This window comes from Antedon bifida, chromosome 5, assembly GCF_963402885.1.
Source record: "Antedon bifida chromosome 5, ecAntBifi1.1, whole genome shotgun sequence".
NCBI classification, from domain to species: Eukaryota; Metazoa; Echinodermata; class Crinoidea; order Comatulida; family Antedonidae; genus Antedon; species Antedon bifida.
Genome location: NC_136230.1, coordinates 29,764,358 through 29,782,319, shown reverse-complemented (window position 1 = coordinate 29,782,319; position 17,962 = coordinate 29,764,358). Strand labels below are relative to the sequence as shown.

Here is a 17,962-nt window from a genome sequence, read left to right as displayed (position 1 = left end):
TGAAAATAATAATGATCATACTACAGATCAGAACTCATATGGGCAACCCCTAATCATGGGAGACTTTATTGTCCTGCCTGGTGAATAGGGCTCTATTACTATTCAGTACATATTAATAGTTTTACGACCTTGGCAGTGGACAAGACAGGGGTGGATCAAGTGTGTGGGCAAGAGGAACTGAAAAAAGTGTACATAAGGACATTGTATATTGTCCCAATATAATTTTACTTTAATATTTGCGTTGTTTTTACTAGAATCTAAGGTGCCACTAAGGGATAAACTAGAGAGTTTTCCAACTAAAGATTCCCCTTCCATCTTAACTCATCAACAAGCATCACAGGTAATCATAGTTCTAAAAATAACTAAACAATAGCTCTGTCTACACTATCAAACTTTATGAGACAAAAAATGTGATGTGCCCATATATGGAAACGCTGATGTCATATCACTACCATATTAGGGCACATCATGCTTTTTTTTAAACTACAGTAGTTTGATAGTGTAGACAGAGATTATGGTTCTGTATGAGACTTATTTAGTACAATAAAGTAACATTTAAGAATTCATTCTGTATTTTCTCTATTATGTAAACTAGACTAGAGCAATCAAGTATTTTTTAACTCCTCTTGCCTTTCATGTTTTTCTGACAATAAATAAATTATTGACTGATTGATCTTTTTTTTATTGAACATTTGTTCTAGGATTCTACTACTGATGTCCAAGGTCGTTCAAGCGTAAATGAAAATGTTAAAATTGAAAATGCAGAGATGCCTGTTAAACGTCATCAAAATATATCTGGAAAGATGACAACAAAGGTTAGTATCTTTGTAAAGTGGTTCATTGTTAATGGTGTCACTTATCCAGTCTAACTAAACATCATCTTGAGTACAAGGGTTAGGCCAGCTATATTCACCATTGTCTTTTACTGACCATAGAGATGTTTTATGGTTTGACAAGCTGACTTGCAGAAGTCAAGTATGAAGAAAAAATTGGGTGTGTTTAGTAGGCGTTGGCCGTTTTCATTTTCTTACCATCAGGAAATTGTATAAACTGTCCACCAACTATAACATTGAATTTTTTTTTCTTACATTTTTAAGAGCAGTAGTTCCTCTATGGTTGATGTTTTAAATTCAAGTAAGGATTTTTCAAAACTCGTTCTGAAAACAAGAAAATCAAAACAAATGGAGGTAAATATGAATTTAAAATAAAAGTAATACAGTACTTATAAAATGTTTAAAATTTATACATTCAATCAGTGGAAGATTACTTCCATTTATTGTCATTTGCATATAAAATATACATAGCATTTATGTTAATTCCTTTCCTTTATTAACACTTTCTCTGTCACTGAAACAAAATTGTTTATTGCATATTGTCTATAAAGATTTCTATGCTGCATGCCATCGTGGCACAGAACATTTACAAAGTGCAATTGTGTAGCTATGATCAGATGATCATAACTTTCTACTGTACATATTCATCATCACAACCTTCAGTTACAAATGATAATGGCTGTCCTCACTAGTTGCATAAGCTTGTCTCACAAGGGCCCCAACAGTACATATGATACATACAAAATTAAACAATAAACAAATAGCAACTTGAACCTGATAACAATATATAAATATATATTAAACTATATTATATTATTTACAATCTTGCTTGTCTGTTTATGAAGTTTTTACAGATGAAGGCCCACAATGTAATGGAGTATTTTGTGAGTCAGAAGAGTCTACTGTTGGATCGGTTAGACACACTAGAAGAAAGCTTACAAAAGATGTTAGAAGAAACCATAGCAACAAGGAGTAATGAATTTGATGCACACAAACAATCTATTGATGTTTTAAACAGGAAATTGGAAGAGCTGGAGGAAAGAATGTTGTTGCATGATGGGATAGTGTCTGGCAATTCCAATAATCAACAGGTAAGATCTGTACACTTTCCACATCACCTAGCAGAACTCCAGAGTTTACATCCATTGGGACGTCAAAACCTGTGTTTTGTATGGTGTGTGCCCAGTTGCATGTGTGTGTAACTCCAGAGTTTACATCCATTGAGGCGTGGTATGTAAACTTCATAGTTTTACTAGGAAATGTAAACAGGGTATTTTATTAGTAAAAAGTCCAAACTAATTCTGAGCATAATACTTCAATTTTTTTGTAAATTGTGAAATTTATCTACCTTATGCTTCTGGTTATTATCAAAATATATTTATGAAAATACCTTATAAAAACTCTTTTTTCAGAACATCTCTGAATCAATGGATTTGCAAAACAAGTAAGATCGTGGTTCTATATTTATGTATCTGTTTAATTTGTAATTATGATTAACATTTTTCTTTCCATCTAAACAATACAAAACAAAAAAAAAAGGTAATTTACTTTTGTGAAGTATATAGTAGTACCTAGTTATGTGTTCTCTCTCTTAAACCAATTTTATTTGATCAAACACATAATTGTCACAGATAACCTTATAAAATACCAAAAAATAACAATAAATGCTAAAACAATTATTCAATTATTAACAACAGTACCTATTATAGTATACCTAAGCATTGCCTAGATTGTGATGGTTGCTGCTTTTGTGATGTGCCTAAATATAGTAGTGATATGACATCATCATGTCCATATAATGGGCACATCACATTTTTTTTGTCACATATTATAAACTTTGATAGTGTAGACAGAGCTTTACTGAGGTTCACATTAAAATATGTTAAGTTCACTTTTACATACTGTAATTGTTTAATGTTTGAACAAATTGATCATGAGAATTTTTTAATCATAAAGTTTGATAGTGTAGACAAGGCTTAAGTTCAAGAATGTTTGGGTCTGTTCAATGTTCAATGTTCAAGGAACATTTTAGCATATTGTATTACTGTACTGTATTTTCTTAAATTTTGCAGACTGCAAAACCTTGTCAGTGAATATGCAGAACTAAACAACACAATTAACAATCACACTGTAGAAGAAGTCAACATAGAACTTGTAAGTGAGGGAGAATTGCAATTCAAGTTGACAGGACTCCCCTCAGGTAAATGTTGTTGTTTCTGCTGTTGTATAGGATAACCATAAGCGAATTCATTCACTATCCTTCTTAAAGGTGCCAATCCTGTTCACAAGACAAACATATACACAAGATGCTCTACATAAACAAAGTCTTATTGCAAGTCTTGAGAGTGGAGTTGTAATGTAATGCTATATTTTCACTAGCAATATTTTACCAACAGAGAAGACCAAGCCTATTCTTATTTTGGTGGATATTGTCCCTGTCTAATGTGTTGAGACCACTGAGAAGTAACTATAATAATAAAATAACTACTATACCTTTTTACATTATTTTTTTGGAGAGGTGCCTATGACTTTTTAACCTACCCTTTGCTGAATTATTCAATTTTCAAATTTCATTTTTACCTAATGTAATTCCTGGAAGTTTATTTCATACTACATGTCAAAGTTCTTTCTTTTAGTCCGATTTTGTCTTGTTTTTTTATAGGCGAAAGTGTTGCATCACAATATGCTTGTAACTGTAACAGCTTGCAAGTAGAGGTAAGGCTACAATAATCATTACATTCTATCCTTGTTTGTCCCAGAAAAGCTATTGTGTTTTGTGAAATATATTTTAGGGACTTTTAAAATAATTTTCTTAATAAATATGTATTAATACCAGCAAACTAGTATTTTCAATTATCAACTTCATTGCACTTTTTTATTTATACAAGGTTTATTTTCAATCTATTATATAATATGTTGTTAAGTTATGTTGTTTTGCCTAGTAACAAAACACACTAAAACGTTTGCAGTTCACTGAAGTTACTCAATGCGGTAATGCATGAGTGAATATATTGTGTCTGTGTCACAAAATTTGATGACATTTGTGTAAAATGTGTTGGCAAGGTGGTTTTCTTGTTGTTGCTTCCTGCTTTTAGACAGGATTTGGCAAAGCGTCATCAACAAGCTTCTCTTTAATATCAAGAATTTTTTTTTCAGACTTGCAACATTAGTTTGGAGGTAAGTTTACTATTGATTCAATAAGGAATTTAGAAGAATCACAATAATAGTTGCTGTGATTTTAATGTATTGTACATTAGATTCCTTTACTTAAAAAAAAGGAATTTATGATAATCGCCACTACCACCACTACAGTAATTTTACACAAGTAAGTTTATTTCTTCTTGTCCATGTAATTGCCTTACTGATGTCTGTGGCAAAACAATCTACATTAGAAATTAAAAAATTAATTCTATATTTATACTACTTTTTTCTGTATTCATTTAGGAGTGTCGTTATCATTGTTATATGGCAAATAAAGGAAAGTCACTCGGTCAACCAAACATTTCATCAAAAAGCAGTAAAAACATGTTTACAAATTATGAAATACAAACAAATATGAACAATAAACCTGATAAAAATCAACCCACTTCTCTGGTTGAAAATAATGATTCACCTCCAGCATCTGAACAACAAGCCAATTATGGTTTTAGTTTTGGAAATCGGCTAAAAGATGACAAACCAGTCTTTAGAAGTCAAGAAAATCCATCTGAATTTGGTCGACCTGCAGTGTTTGAACGTCAAGGCTTTTCTTTTGGAAACCAACAATCTACTGGAAATCTGCAACAAGTATCATTTAGAGGAGTTGGAAACCAGCAAACAGAAATTGAAGATCAAGTTGGAAGTTTACCATCACAAGGGAGAGGTTCCTTTGCAATTCAGCCATCACAACATACTGGAAGTCAAACATCACAACATACTGGCTTATTCGGAGGTCAATCACAAGTTACCAGTGGATTTAGAGGTCAAACATCACAAAGTACTAGTCTATTTCGACCATCACATACAAATTCCTTTTTCGGAAGTCAACCACCCTCACAAGGTACTTCGACTTTTGGGAATCTGTCATCAGCAAGTACTGGTGTGGTTGGAAGTCAGCAGTCAAATAGTTTATTTGGAGTTCAACGTCAACCATCACAAGGTATGGGTGCCCTCAGAGGTCAGACATCACAAAGAACTTTCACATTTGGAGGTCAGACATCACAAGGAACTTCTACATTTGGAGGTCAGGCAGCACAAGGCACTGGTGTATTTGGGGATCAGGCATCACAAAGAACTGGTGAATTTGGAGGTCAGGCATCACAAGCAACTGGTGCATTTGGAGGTCAGACCTCACTAGGTACTAATACATTTGGAGGTCATGCATCCCAAAGAACTGGTGCCTTTGGAGGCCAGGCATCACAAGGAACTAGTGCATTTGGAGCTCCGACAACACAAGGAACTGGTGTATTTGGAGGTCAGACCTCAATAGGAACTAGTACATTTGGAGGTCATGCATCCCAAAGAACTGGTGCATTTGGAAGCCAGGCATCACAAGGAACTAGTGCATTTGGAGCTCGGACAACACAAGAAACTGGTGTATTTGGAGGTCAGACCTCAATAGGAACTAGTACATTTGGAGGTCAGACATCACAAGGAACTTCTACATTTGGAGGTCAGGCAGCACAAGGCACTGGTGTATTTGGGGATCAGGCATCACAAAGAACTGGTGAATTTGGAGGTCAGGCATCACAAGCAACTGGTGCATTTGGAGGTCAGACCTCACTAGGTACTAATACATTTGGAGGTCATGCATCCCAAAGAACTGGTGCCTTTGGAGGCCAGGCATCACAAGGAACTAGTGCATTTGGAGCTCCGACAACACAAGGAACTGGTGTATTTGGAGGTCAGACCTCAATAGGAACTAGTACATTTGGAGGTCATGCATCCCAAAGAACTGGTGCATTTGGAAGCCAGGCATCACAAGGAACTAGTGCATTTGGAGCTCAGACAACACAAGAAACTGGTGTATTTGGAGGTCAGACCTCAATAGGAACTAGTACATTTGGAGGTCAGGCATCGCATGCATTTGGAGGCCAAACACACGTTACCAGTCTATTGGGAGATCGGCCCTCGCATAGCAATTCCTTGTTTGGAAGTCAGCCACCCTCACAAAGTACTTCAGCCTTTGGGAGTCTGTCATCAGCAAGTACTGGTGTGGTTGGAAGTCAACAGTCAAATGGTTTATTTGGAGTTCAACGTCAACCATCACAAGGTATGGGTACCCTCGGAGGTCAGGCATCACAAGGAACTGGTGTATTTGGATTTCAACCATCACAAGGAACTGGTGTATTAGGAGGTCAGACATCACAAAGAACTTTCACATTTGGAGGTCAGACATCACAAGGAACTTCTACATTTGGAGGTCAGGCAGCACAAGGAACTGGTGTATTTGGAGATCAGGCATCACAAAGAACTAGTGCATTTGGAGGTCAGACATCACAAGCAACTGGTGCATTTGGAGGTCAGACCTCACTAGGTACTAATACATTTGGAGGTCATGCATCCCAAAGAACTGGTGCCTTTGGAGGCCAGGCATCACAAGGAACTAGTGCATTTGGAGCTCCACCAACACAAGGAACTGGTGTATTTGGAGGTCAGACCTCAATAGGAACTAGTACATTTGGAGGTCAGGCATCGCATGCATTTGGAGGCCAAACACACGGTACCAGTCTATTGGGTGATCGGCCCTCGCATAGCAATTCCTTTTTTGGAAGTCAACCGCCCTCACAAGGTACTTCGGTCTTTGGAACTCTGTCATCAACAAGTACTTGTATGGTTCAAAATCAACCATCACAAAGTACTTCATTATCTGGAAATCAACGATCACAAAATACTAGCCCATTTGGAAGTCAAGCATCACAAAGTACTGGTTTATTTGGAGGACAACCACAACGTATTAGGGGATTTGGAAATACATCAAACACCAGCAGTGACACTCTAAACGATGAAAACCAACAAACTGCACCAAAAGTAACTTCTACAATTGGCAGTAAAAGTACATCTTCTGGGGTTGGACTTGGAAGTCAATCTGCTATAATAGGTCCTTCTGCATTTGGAAATGCATTTAAAACCAGTAGTGGGAACCAACAATCTATGTTACTTGGAAATCAACAAATATCAGTAACCTCTACCATTGGCAATAAACCAGCTTCAAGCTTCTCATTTGGAGGTCAATCAACAATAGGTCCCTCCAAATTTGGAAGAGTTTCAAAAACTAGCAGTGATGCTCAAAAGGTTGAAAACCAATATTCCACCAACACCTCTTCATTTGGAAATCAACAAATATCAGTAACCTCTACCATTGGCAATAAACCAGCTTCAGGCTTCTCATTTGGAGGTCAATCAACAATATGTCCCTCCAAATTTGGAAGAGTTTCAAAAACTAGCAGTGATGCTCAAAAGGTTGAAAACCAATATTCAACCAACCCCTCTCCATTTGGAAATCAACAAATATCAGTAACCTCTACCATTGGCAATGAACCAGCTTCACGCTTCTCATTTGGAGGTCAACCAACATTTGTTCCCTCTAAATTTGGAAGTGTTTCAAAAACTATCAGTGATGCTCAAAAGGTTGGAAACCAATATTCCACCAACACGGATTTAGTAACAACAGGTAGCAAACATTCTTCTAATGTCTCTCCGGTAGAAAATGTACTTGGTCCTACTGAACAAGATACAGCTTTGTCATTTGAAAATCTATCAATGTCTGGTACATCTGTATTTGAAAGTTCTTCAAAAACCAGTACTGGCGGTTCTCAATTTGGAATAAAATCAACATCTGTAACTTCCAACCAAGGATTTGGTTTAATCGGCAGTCATTCAGATTCTAGTCCATCTGCAGGTTCTTCAGATAACTCTCCTTTTGAAAATAAACCTGGAACCTCTGGTTGTTTGATAAAGCAAGAAGTATCTAGTACTGCTACTTCTGGAAACAACACATCAATTGGTACCACCTCTGTATTTGGTGGTCAGAAATCAATTACTGCTGGTAAGGCGTCATGTGAAGCATCCTCTGTAACTGGAAATCAACAAGCTTCTGAAAGCACCTCTACACAAGGAGTAGAAGTCGCTAAACGGATAATAAAATTGAATCCTACTGAAGTACCATCTATTAAGAAAGAAGTTGAGGAAGATGAAGGAAAAAACGAACAAACGTTCGAAGTTGAAGAGGAAAATATTTGATGAAGTTAAGCACTGAGACTTTAACAAAGATTCGAACAGAAGTAAATGCAAGACTAACAACCAGTAACAACATGTTAAGCTCTGTCTACACTATCAAACTTTTTCTGACTAATATATTAATATGATGTGCCCATATATGGACACGATGACGTCATATCACTAACGCACTTGATAGTGTAGACAGAGCTTAAAAGAGGTGAAGGCTATAACCACCAAGAATAGTTTCTGTAATTAAATGTTTAATAACCATTTAGCACATATTAATAAAGCCTAGAAATGCAAGTAAATAAAATTTACAACGTTATGTTAGATAGTTTTAATGTAGTCTTTTAACATTTTAAATATTTGCAAAAAAATAGAAGTGAGTCCTCTATAGTTTATGTTTCTGCACTCTTGTATGTATTCAGAAAATTAAAATCTATTTACAGTACTTGTATGTCTACACAATATAAATAAAATAGGTACTGAAATAGGTGTTTTATAATGTCATAAAAAATGCAATACAATGATAAAATATAAGATATGAGATGAATGATGCCATTACATAGTGTGTCTTTATAAACGTTTTAATGAAATAAACTATATTTTATGTATAAAAGATCAAGAAATAAATATATGATTAGAGTTTATATTTGGAAAGATAGTTTTATAATATTTTATCAATATATAAGGAAACATTTACGATATAGGCCCCTATGTGATTTTTAAATAAATTTCTGAAACTTTAAAATACAATTGGTAAATGTTTATTTTGTAAAGTCCATAATAACGGTATGCAAGGAGTTTAGATGGGAGCTCTGGGCCTAAACAATAAACTGAACTTGGCCCAATGTTTATGTTGTGGATGCATTTTCCGATTTGTCTAATGCGTGGTTCCCACTAGAGACGCAACACAAAGGACGTAACGCAACTAAACGCAATGGATTATTCAAACTGTCGCTTGTCATTGATTAACACGCTTGCGTTGCGTTTACGTCATTGCGTTACGTCCTAGAGTGGGAACTTTATGCACGGTCTAACCATTGAATGTGACGGGATCGCAATGATGCCGCTTTCTGTTCCAGACGATGATCGATACAAGATAAAACGACGGTCTTTATGATTTTTTTGTAAATTGTCTTCTATATCACCGCTGCGTCGGTTTTTGTTTGTTTTCTTGTTGACGTTTATAGAGAATAAATAAACAAGTAAACGGACTACCAAAACAATTAACGACGTTGATGATTTTTAAAAGTAGGCCTACGAAGATGGTTTACAACGCAGGATATCCACCGACGGAGACGTGATGATGATTGTGATGAACACATCAACACCTTTGATCATGCGGTTGGTCTACACCTACACACGCCGAATTATCGATCGATACAAACTAGAATTCGTCTCCTAGTACATTTAAAGCAATACCCTATAATAAAGCTACTTATTTAAGATGCATTGTCTCCCAAAATATTAAAAATGAAGATGAATAAAATCAAAGAAGTTTGACTATGCCATTTAAAACAAATTTAAGTTACGACTTTTACAAAAGTGATTTCGCTTAAATATTGTGACAAAATAAAACGGTTAAATTTAACAATCTTAGACAATGTCGCGTTTCCAATTGACTAAATTATTTTTTTTCTTACAATTTTGTAAATCAAGTAATTATACCCTGTAATCTGTTTTGTCTTCGTCAAATTTGTGTTCAAAGTGAAAAACTAACTACAAAATTGCCTATTCAAAATACAGTAACATTTTAAATATTTTAGGGGTAATATTATCTTTATGAATATATTTTCTTTTACTTATTTCTGTTCAACTCTGATTTATTTGATTATTAGGCCTAGTAAAGTATACACAACAATTATTTAGCCTGAAAAAAAAATACCGCGCAACTCTTAAATGAAAAGTAGGAGTTCGTTTATGATGCTGATTGGATAAAGTTAATTATAATGCAGTGATGTCATAATTTATTTTGATTCCTTAATTTTCATTGGCGAATGAGTAATTAAACAGTAGGCCTATTATACTGCTTTAAGTCGAATATTAAATTAATTCATATCATTATGCTATTTTTTATTATCTAAGCAACTTGTTTTCGTACGGGTTGATTTTTTAATTTTACAAATAAATAAAGGTGCGTCAATAAACTAGTAGTAGTGTTGATTATCTCTTATTACTATCGTACACAATTTAGCTAGTGTTTCAATTCAACATGATTATAATAATAGCACTTAGAGTTAAAATCTATTCATAGCGCGCCTAAAATGTTTATTATGTAGTTTAATAGACTAATAAAGATAAAAATATAGATATCGAGCCATTGCCACACACATTTCAATAGGCCTCATATATTTTTGCGGAATTATTTGTGATTTTATTAATTAAAAATAGCAATTGATTTTACTTTTTTTGAAAATGCGTAAGCTGTGCTTAAAATAAATTATTTCATTTGTTTTATTTTTTTTAATTGTTTGAAGCCTAGAATAGTAAAAGAGCCTAAAATCTATTTGAGATTGATATCTGATTTTTGCAATAGGCCTACCTATTTTTAGCCCATTGTTTTAAGTTAATATTTCGGTAGGCAAAAGAACGTATAGAACATATTATTATAAAAAAGGTAAACAATAGGTATGCTGTGACCACCGGGGTGGGGCCATTGGGCCAAACGCCCGGATGAAAAGAATACGCCAGAGAGGGTGTGGTATACTGGGCAAAAATGGCGCAGTCAATGGAAGATGTTGAGGATCTGCCGATCAAAACCGACAAATCCGTGGCTGGCCAACGGGTTATTCACAACAAGTATTGTGATTATTCAAAATGTACCGAAGACGGTAAGTTTTATTTTCCATTTTGTAGTTTTTATTAAGTTATTACATGATTTTATCGCCATGAAATCTGTGTCTATGTTTGTTTACATTCGGTAGTTGTCAAAATGGGTTAGGCTAGACAACGCCGAGAAGAATGGCCGCACCCGCCACACAAGCCGCGCCCTGACCACCGCCCTCGTTCGTGATACGTTCCAAGTTTCCGGCCTAGCCTAGGCTAGAATCGTCGTCTGACAACCCTTGCTAGCGTTTAATTGAAATATATTCTTTTTAAGTGGACAATTATAATTTCTAATATACGAAATTAAAAACTAAAATCTCCATTTCAAAATTAAGCCGCTTTCTCACGCGGACACATTCGTTTTTGCGTATTTATTTCAAAGCGACTTTGGCTTGTTTTTATTTTGGCACAACAAGCGAAATGGCATGGTGGTGGTATACGCAGACAATTTGTATGGCGAAGGCTAGCCTAGGGTGGAATCCGTGTTGAGCAGCTTAGCTTAAATATTTTATTTTGGTTTTCCACTTTTAAAATGCCAATTTTGAAGACCAGTGTTTCAATAACTATACAGAAAGTACAATATTTCATTTTCTAGGCCAAGTATAGGTAGGTACAGTTCAGTTAGGTATTAAAAAATGCATGTTGGTGTGGCAGACAAATAGAGTGGAGTCGAGTTGATAGACCTATTGTATTGTATTTCTATTGTAAAATATTTTCACATTTTATTGATAGGCCTAGTCCTTCATTTAATTTATTCATTTAATTAAAGCAAAAACAAAATATAACAAATCATGTGGGATTAATTTATTGCGTTCTGTGAATGACAGTAGCATAGGATCCTATAGCAAAAATTAATGTTTTTTGTAAATTAGATCCCATAGAGCCTACAGGGCATTTTTTTTATCTAAATGATCATTATATGCTTTCATACTTTTGTGAAGCGACAGTTCCGTCTGTCCGTCTATATAATAATATAATATAATAGTATAAAATAAATAATAGAGTTAAAATAATATAGCAATAGCAGGAAGGATAAATTCTTAAATTTTAGAAAAAGTTTCACCTCAATAAAGCCAAAATAAATAAAATGCTATCAATATCATTATCAAACCCATAGACAATGGTACCATTTTGATCAATGATTTGTACCAATGTTATCGGACATTTCTTCACTAGTAGGTAGGTCTTAAACATTTTTTTCCAACTCTGGGATAAAGAAAAACAAATAACAATAGTTACTCATTATAGAAGTTGAAAGGAAAATGATTAGTAATAATATTACTGATATCACTTTGGTTGTGGTGATATGATACATTTTACGGAAGACCAATTACTATTTGAAAAATACATGCAAAGCATTTGTCTTGAAAGTACTGTACATTTTTCCTTTGTCAATAAAATGTCCATAGTTTTCAAGATCTCGTCCTGATTTTTTGTTTGTTTTGCAAATAAGTAAATTAAAAGAGTTATCTTTATCTAGAGTGAACTATCAAGTAACACACCTTTGTAGCTTTTTCTGCATTAATTATATTCTTCATTATTGTTGACCCTTGATTAATAAAATTATTGTACAAAAACATGTTTGGAACCAAGGTTTTTGGACAACAAATGTTCCACATTTAAAGTACAGCACATCCATCATCAGTAACACCTAAACGGGGCCCCATTACTAATTTAATACCTATAATCTCCATGCATTAATATCAGGTTTCCTTTTTCAAGATGAGCACAGTTGCTCCTAAATTTGGTGGCCATTGTTTTTTTCAGTTTCTTTGTTCTTATTGGATGAGATTATCCGCTGTTTTTTCTTTATTTTTTTATAACATTAAAACAACCAATTGATCATTATCAAATGTAAAAGTTGGTTTTCCAGTAATCGAGTGTTTATACTTGGTGCCGTCGATTTCAGTGAATTTTTGGGTGTGGTGATTTCACTGAATTGCTTCAGCGGTTTTCCTGAATGACGTTGTAATCTGTCTATAGATAAATTTATTTAGTATTTAAATATTTTGTTATATAACAATATATTATTGAGGTCACTTCCTGTACTGTACACTGTAATATTCTGATTATTGAATTAATTTTACTTTTTGGTATTGAAATTGATAATCTACAACACAGTACTGTAAAACAAATTATTAATTGTATAATTAATGTTCTGTATTGTTGCATTCAATTAATGATCAAATTGTAATTTTTACTGAAAATAACTTTAGCACTTTTTGTACAGTCACTAACTCACTGTACAGAACTTAGGAAAATTACAGTAAAAGGACAAGTGAGAATACATTGCCTTATTTGGGCATACTTCTTCTGTACACTTTATTGTTTTAGTACTAGGTTTTTGTTTGTATGCACTATAATGCACTGTGTAGTCTGTGTTCTAAATCTAAAAAAATGATGCCTTAAAGGCTTTTAAATGATGTATGTACACATTCTTATCCATCCGGTTTTCACTATAAATATTTTTAGTACCTACCGTTTCATTTAGATGTAACTGTAACATGTTATTATTTTGATAAGTTAGTACTAACCTCTCCTTTGGGAAACTTATATTAAGCTCTGTCTACACTATCAAACTAGTTTGACAAAAATGTGTGATGTTCCCAATAGGGTAGTGATATGCCCAAATATGCATCACATTTTGTTGTCACATAAAGTTTGATAGTGTAGACAGTGCTTTTTCCTGTGAAATGAATGAAGGGCTATATATGTTTTAACACAAGGCCCTATCCAATGGTGGCTGGTAATTTGTTGGGTCCTGAATGTGCCTCCTTACTCTCCCCCAAGGATTCTTTCATATAAAGTATGACATAACTATTTGTTTTTTTTACAGACCAAGATTACAGCGCCTGTGATACATGTAGAAAAACATTTTGGTAAGTTTGCATTCAAGAAATTCACAAAATTAATTAATTTTTTGCCTATTCACAAATATTCTGTTATTTCTATTTCAATAAACTACACTTTTTACTACAATTTGGTGTTTATTTTGATTAAAAAATTCTCATGGTCAATTTGTTCAAACATTAAACAATTACAGTATGTTAAGTACTAAAGTGAACTTAACATATTTTAATGTGAACCTCGGTAAAGCTCTGTCTACACTATCAAAGTTTATAATATGTGACAAAAAAAATTGATGTGTCCATATGGACATGATGATGTCATATCACTATCATATTTGGGCATGTCTCTACCATTATGTGGGCACATCACACTTTTTTTTCAAACTAGTTTGATAGTGTAGACAAAGCTTAACTAAACAATAGATAACCATGTTTCTCATTGTTTGAGCTCTGAACTATTGCCCACATTTTAAAAATCCTTTTATGGTTCTTCTCAAGCAATGAACCGTGACCGGTTTTCAGGTAAAGTAATGTACACACCTTAAGACACACCTTTTCGTACCTCACTGATCTCCTATTCATACATAATCTACCCCCAAAAGAAAGGCTTTTAGAATCATTATTTATTTTTAAAAGCCTTACAATACTTTTCAGATTTTACTTTACAATATAGGTTGTGTGTTTCTTTCATACAGTACTGTATTCTGTTAACATGGAAGTTTTTGTGTTTATTTTTGTTACACTGTAAATTAAAAATTGAAAACTATTATCGTAAGTTTTTCCCTGCCTTAACATTGAAGTTGTTATTTTTGTCATACTGTAAATTAAATTGGAAAACTAATCACTAATTTTCCCTGCCCTATTTATTTCATTTGTTTTTTTGTTCTGCACCAGAAGGATAGTACAGTATAGTGATTTCATCACTTTTCTACAAACAATTGTTTTCTTTTCTACCAGACTAGTGTCGTCAGTAACTTTTGTATATTATTCAGTGTTGGCAAGTCCTAATAATACCGATAATACTAATAACAGCAAGTTAAAAGTGATTCTCTTTTATAGAGATTTAACAAATATGGGCTTGGATGAGATTTTCTTTATTCTTTATTCTTTATTTCAAGCCAACAGTGTAAAACACCAATAACAGGTTGAAAATAAAATAACTAAACTATAAAATGTGATCCAATATAAATATATACAAAAATGTAAAAAAGATTATTTAAATAATTTCATTCATTTTACGATTCACCATTGTAATTTGTGGACAATCTTGTCTGTGATATTTTTAGTAATAAAAGTAATTCTCTTCGTGTATAGTACAGTACTACAAAAGATATTAGATTTTAACAGGAATTTATTAAAAATATATATATAAGTTCATTTTAACCTCAAAATAACTAAAAAAGTTTACCTTGTTTCATGTTCAAAATTGAATAAATATTTCTGTATCTGGATTGTCACTTTTACTATCTGATCGGTTAATTTGTCTTTCATTAAGTTCTACAAATAGGGGTTTATACTAATTTGAGCTAGCTTTATTGTTAGGGTAAATATTGGACCCAGTGCCAGGGTTCAATATTGGACCCAGTGCCAGGGTTCAATACTGGATCTAGTGCCAGGGTTTAATACTGGACCCAGTGCCAGGGTTCTATACTGGACCCAGTGCCAGGGTTCAATACTGGACCCAGTGCCAGGGTTCAATATTGGACCCAGTGCCAGGGTTAAATACTGGACCCAGTGCCAGGGTTCAATACTGGACCCAGTGCCAGGGTTCAATATTGGACCCAGTGCCAGGGTTCAATACTGGACCCAGTGCAAGAATTCTATACTAGACCTAGTGCCAGGGTTGTAAATGTAATGCATAACTCTTTCTACTCCACTTCCCTAGCCTCATGAATTGTAGATATCCATCCTGTAATTGGCAAGTTTCTCACTGTTTTGGATGGATGGACATTGTACATGAGTTGAAAGAAACAACGATATCCTAAGGGTGTATTATAAAAGTATTGTTTTATGAATTGAATGTGGTATGTTTTACCAGCCCTGTCTTTGTGCAATCATACAGTTGACTCAGTTTGCTGATTAGGTATTAAGCCTGACACCAAAATATCACAGCCTCTCTTACATCTCCTACTGTACATAAACGATATTATTTAGAGCTTGGTTTATAAATACTGTACTGTAGCAATGTATAGCCTGCCATATAGTGTCTAGTATTTAAGGTTTTAAACCAGTCCTGGCCAGCCAGCTTTCTTCCTCTGAGCATAGAGATATTATAGTAATAATAATATCTCTATGCTCTGAGCCTGGTGGGAAAGTGAATCTTGCAACCAATTCCTGCCAATAGACTCAATTTACATCGAGAACTATGCCTAGACGAAGCATTTTGAAACATAGGTTTGTAATATAGTTTGGACTACCAAAATGGCATAGCGATATAGTGAGACTTCGGTTGCTAATTAATTATATTAATAAAGAATTTATTAGATGATTGGTTCTGATGGTTGATAAAATACATTTTTTTTTTGCATTTCCGTATGAAATTCCATTATATACAATACAATATAATAGCCATTGTATAGAGTGGAGTCTATACAACACATAATATAGTTAAATAGGATTGATATACCTCCATTGTCTATGACTGGAACACAGCCAAGCCTTAAGTTCACAAAAGAGAACTGAGACAACCTTTTCTTTATGTTCAAGTCACAGCTGAAATACCACAAACAAAAAGTCTCCACCCCTATGCCCAACCCTGCAATAACAACTGTTTATTACTTGACGGAACAATGTTGACGAACTAAGTGCCTGCCTTGTAGACGAGCTAGTTAATCAGTTAGAAGGGATATTACACTCATGTGTTGGACCGTTAGTCGGACTAGTCATTCTGCGAATAATATTAAGTCTGATGTGCGAGCTTAATTCACCTGTTCTTGGAACCAAGTGAATCAATAGAATGGACGTACATATACACAAGCCAACACCAACGTATGAAAATCCATTTTTCTTTTACCGGTAAGTTCCTAAAACCTTGATTATTGGTTTTATTTGTATTTAAAAGTTTTTTGTTAATTTGAATTTTGGAGTTCTATTGAATGTTATTGAGTGCAACATCTAAACAATTGATATTTGACATAAAATTAAAGTGTACACTAAAGTTATATACTGAATATAGCCCATCGGTTTTGATTGTTAATGATAATTTCTGGTGGTACAGTGTGGTTACTACTGTGACCGAAAAGTCACAGAAGCGAAACATTGCTTCCCATGACTGGCCTAGCCATTGAATGAATGTACCCGAAAGTTTCTCTCATTAATTATAGTCGGCACAGTTTAGAAGGTGATAAAAGATTCTTATTCTGACCTGTCAGCTTTAAGACTCATACAGACATGATAAGGTCTAATGAAATGTGTTTTGGGGGTATAGAGTCCACATTAGTGAGTGAGGGACAGACAAAAAATGGAGTTTCTGTAAGAGTATAGAACCCACAATGATGAGTGATGGGGACTTAATGGAAGAGCCGTGGGTAAAGTAAGTGAAATGAGGCTACAGCAAAGTTAACAGTCCACCCTTAATGGAGGGAGCGGAAAGGGAATTGAAGTGATGAGAGAAAAATGAAGGGAGAAAGAGAGTGTAATGAAGGGAGGAAGAGAAAGAAATGAAGGGAGGAAAGAGGAAAAAGAAGGGAGGAAAGAGAGAAATGAAGGGAGGAGAGAGGGAAATAAAGGGAGGAGAGAGGGAAATAAAGGGAGGAGAGAGAGGGAAATAAAGGGATGAAGAGAGAAAAATGAAGGGAAGGAAGAGAGAGAAATGAAGGGAGGAAGAGAGGGAAATGAAGGGAGGAAAGAGGGAAATGAAGTAATAAGAGAGGAATATGAAAGGAGGAAGAGAGTTTAATGAAGGGAGGAGAGAAAGAAATCAAGGGAGGAAAGAGGAAAAAAAGGGAGGAGAGAGGATTAGACTAGAGTCAGTACAATTAGTACTATTTGTTTTATAGATACATTTTACAGTTACTACTCCTGATTTTAAATAAAGAAATTCAAGGTTGTGTATAGTTAATGGCTAACCTAGGTAAATATTACTTGTGTATATGTGAATTTGTTCATCAAAAAATGATTGTATTCAAATAAAAAGTATGTTGATTGTTTCCAAGATCAATCACCTTTTCAGTACTAACTTTCCTTTGTTCCCAAAAGAAATTATTTTGTTGCTATTAAGAGTAAGAGAATAATAATCATGCTAAATATTTT

The 17,962-nt window shown here is 34.3% G+C and overlaps 3 protein-coding genes across 5 annotated transcripts in view; all 3 read left to right on the top strand.

The window, feature by feature from the left end:
* The window catches only part of LOC144843597 (ribonucleoside-diphosphate reductase large subunit-like), a 178,089-nt gene that overhangs the window by 51,817 nt on the left and 108,310 nt on the right, over positions 1–17,962 (top strand). The gene's annotated exons all lie outside the window — the stretch shown is intronic.
* On the top strand, positions 56–8,777 carry LOC144843493 (uncharacterized). The gene is made up of 10 exons (XM_078700279.1): positions 56–80; positions 255–340; positions 702–815; positions 1,098–1,187; positions 1,679–1,924; positions 2,246–2,277; positions 2,906–3,033; positions 3,496–3,548; positions 3,990–4,010; positions 4,278–8,777. Exons 1-10 carry the CDS (start codon positions 56–58, stop codon positions 8,052–8,054), a joined length of 4,572 nt encoding a protein of 1,523 aa, XP_078556405.1. The 3' UTR covers positions 8,055–8,777.
* Positions 10,716–17,962, top strand: part of LOC144843609 (uncharacterized) — a 34,146-nt gene continuing 26,899 nt past the window's right edge. Inside the window, exons 1-2 of one of the 3 annotated variants that reach the window (XM_078700473.1) lie at positions 10,716–10,867; positions 13,699–13,741. In XM_078700473.1, the coding sequence (XP_078556599.1) occupies positions 10,753–10,867; positions 13,699–13,741 (158 nt within the window). In that variant the 5' untranslated portion in view covers positions 10,716–10,752. Of the gene's footprint in view, positions 10,868–13,698; positions 13,742–16,343; positions 16,727–17,962 lie in introns of those variants that run through there. The other 2 variants (XM_078700472.1, XM_078700474.1) reach the window with 2 other exon arrangements.